Raw genomic sequence first — 1,710 nt, 5'->3', positions numbered from 1 at the left:
CGTCCGCTGGGGAAAAGCCTCCCAAAGGAAACGGTGGTGAGCAGGTCCCCCCGCTCCTGCCTCCCCCGCCGCCTGGCAGCCTTCCTCCCTATCCCCCCTACTTCGAGGGAGCTCCCTTTCCTCACCCGCTATGGCTACGGCACACGTACAACCAGTGGGTTCCTCAGCCACCGCCACGGACTATAAAGAGGACGAGGAGGCGTTTGTCGCGGAACAGAGACCCGGGAAGGCTTATCATGAGCACCATCCGGCTGCGGCCAAGGCAGGTGCTCTGCGAGAAGTGTAAGAACACTCTGAACCCCGAGGACGCGAACACGGCTAGGCAGAACGCTAAAACCAGGAGGAAGCTGAGCATTCAGGACAAAGAGCAGAAAAAGCACAGTGACTCCGACTACGCGGAGAAAAGGAACAAAAGAGAAAAGAGAGAGGAGGACAAATTTTCTGGGGAACTGGTCCATCGAACGCCAGTTATAAAAATATCCTACAGCACTCCCCAAGGGAAAGGCGAAGTGGTAAAAATCCCTTCCCGGGTTCATGGCTCAGTCAAACCCTTTTGTCCAGACCGAATATTGCAGAACGGAGGGGAGGACCAAGAGGAGACCAGAGACCCTGAACGGTGTCGAGAAACCAAATGTTTAATGGACAAGTCAGCAGGCAGCCAGCTTGCTTCCATTCCAAAACTGAAGCTCACGCGGCCGGTGCATTCCAGTGCGGATGTCCCACCCCCAAAGATACGGCTGAAGCCCCATCGCATAAATGATGGTCAGAGTGTTTCAATTTATAAGGCAGAACTTATTGACGAAATAAATGTCCTTCAGAGCAGCAGGGACTCCAATCCTGCCGCCTTTTACAATGATGAATCCGCAGACAGAAGTTTAGCTGAGATCTCTTCAGGGAGTTCAGGTGAAGATGAGGACTTTAAGCGATTTCCCCAAGGTAAAGAGGGACACGATAACTTGGCTTTCCTTATGAATTACCGTAAACGAAAAGCAGATTCTTCCAGCTTATCGGTGTGTAGTAATGACAGTCTAGATGAATCCAAGTCTTCTAGTTCAGAAGTAACATCACCAGAACTGTGTGACTTTTTGCCTGGTGATGACGCATCCGTCTCTTCATCTTCAAAAGATGAGCGTAAGATTGTGCCGCCGCTAACCGTTAGACTGCATACCCAAAGTGTGTCCAAATGCGTCACAGAAGATGGAAGAACTGTTGCAGTGGGGGATATTGTTTGGGGTAAAATTCATGGTTTTCCGTGGTGGCCAGCACGTGTTCTTGACATAAACCTTAGCCAGAAGGAAAACGGGGAACCTTCATGGCGAGAAGCTAAAGTATCGTGGTTTGGTTCTCCAACGACTTCATTCTTATCTGTTTCAAAACTCTCTCCTTTCTCTGAATTTTTCAAACTGAGATTTAATCGCAAGAAGAAAGGGATGTATCGGAAAGCTATCACGGAAGCTGCAAAGGCAGTAGAGCATCTGACTCCAGAAATAAGAGATCTCTTAACACAGTTTGAGACATAACTTTGCCTCCAGCATCAGGTGAGTGCTTGCTGGGCTAATGCTTCCCGTGAAACACCTCCTTGTGTTTTGTAACCTATGTTCTGCTGTTTGTGTGCATTTGTTTTCCCTTAAAAACTGAGGCGGACAATCCTTGAATGGCTGGCTGATAGTTGGTGGTGGCAGTTTCAGAGGTGGCCTTTAGTTCCAAAAC

General features: G+C 49.1%; 1 protein-coding gene across 1 annotated transcript in view; it reads left to right on the top strand.

Annotated features, from left to right (window-relative positions):
- Window positions 1-1,710, top strand: part of LOC104124837 (PWWP domain-containing protein 2B) — a 55,235-nt gene that overhangs the window by 41,141 nt on the left and 12,384 nt on the right. The window contains exon 8 of the mRNA XM_035892770.1: window positions 1-1,538. Coding sequence (XP_035748663.1) covers window positions 1-1,520 — 1,520 coding nt within the window. The 3' untranslated portion in view covers window positions 1,521-1,538. The remainder of the gene's footprint in view (window positions 1,539-1,710) is intronic.

This window comes from Egretta garzetta, unplaced genomic scaffold, assembly GCF_000687185.1.
Source record: "Egretta garzetta isolate BGI_Z169 unplaced genomic scaffold, ASM68718v1 scaffold184, whole genome shotgun sequence".
NCBI lineage: Eukaryota > Metazoa > Chordata > Aves > Pelecaniformes > Ardeidae > Egretta > Egretta garzetta.
The sequence above is the reverse complement of the archived record's forward strand: the minus strand, read 5'-3'. Positions and strand labels throughout refer to the sequence as shown.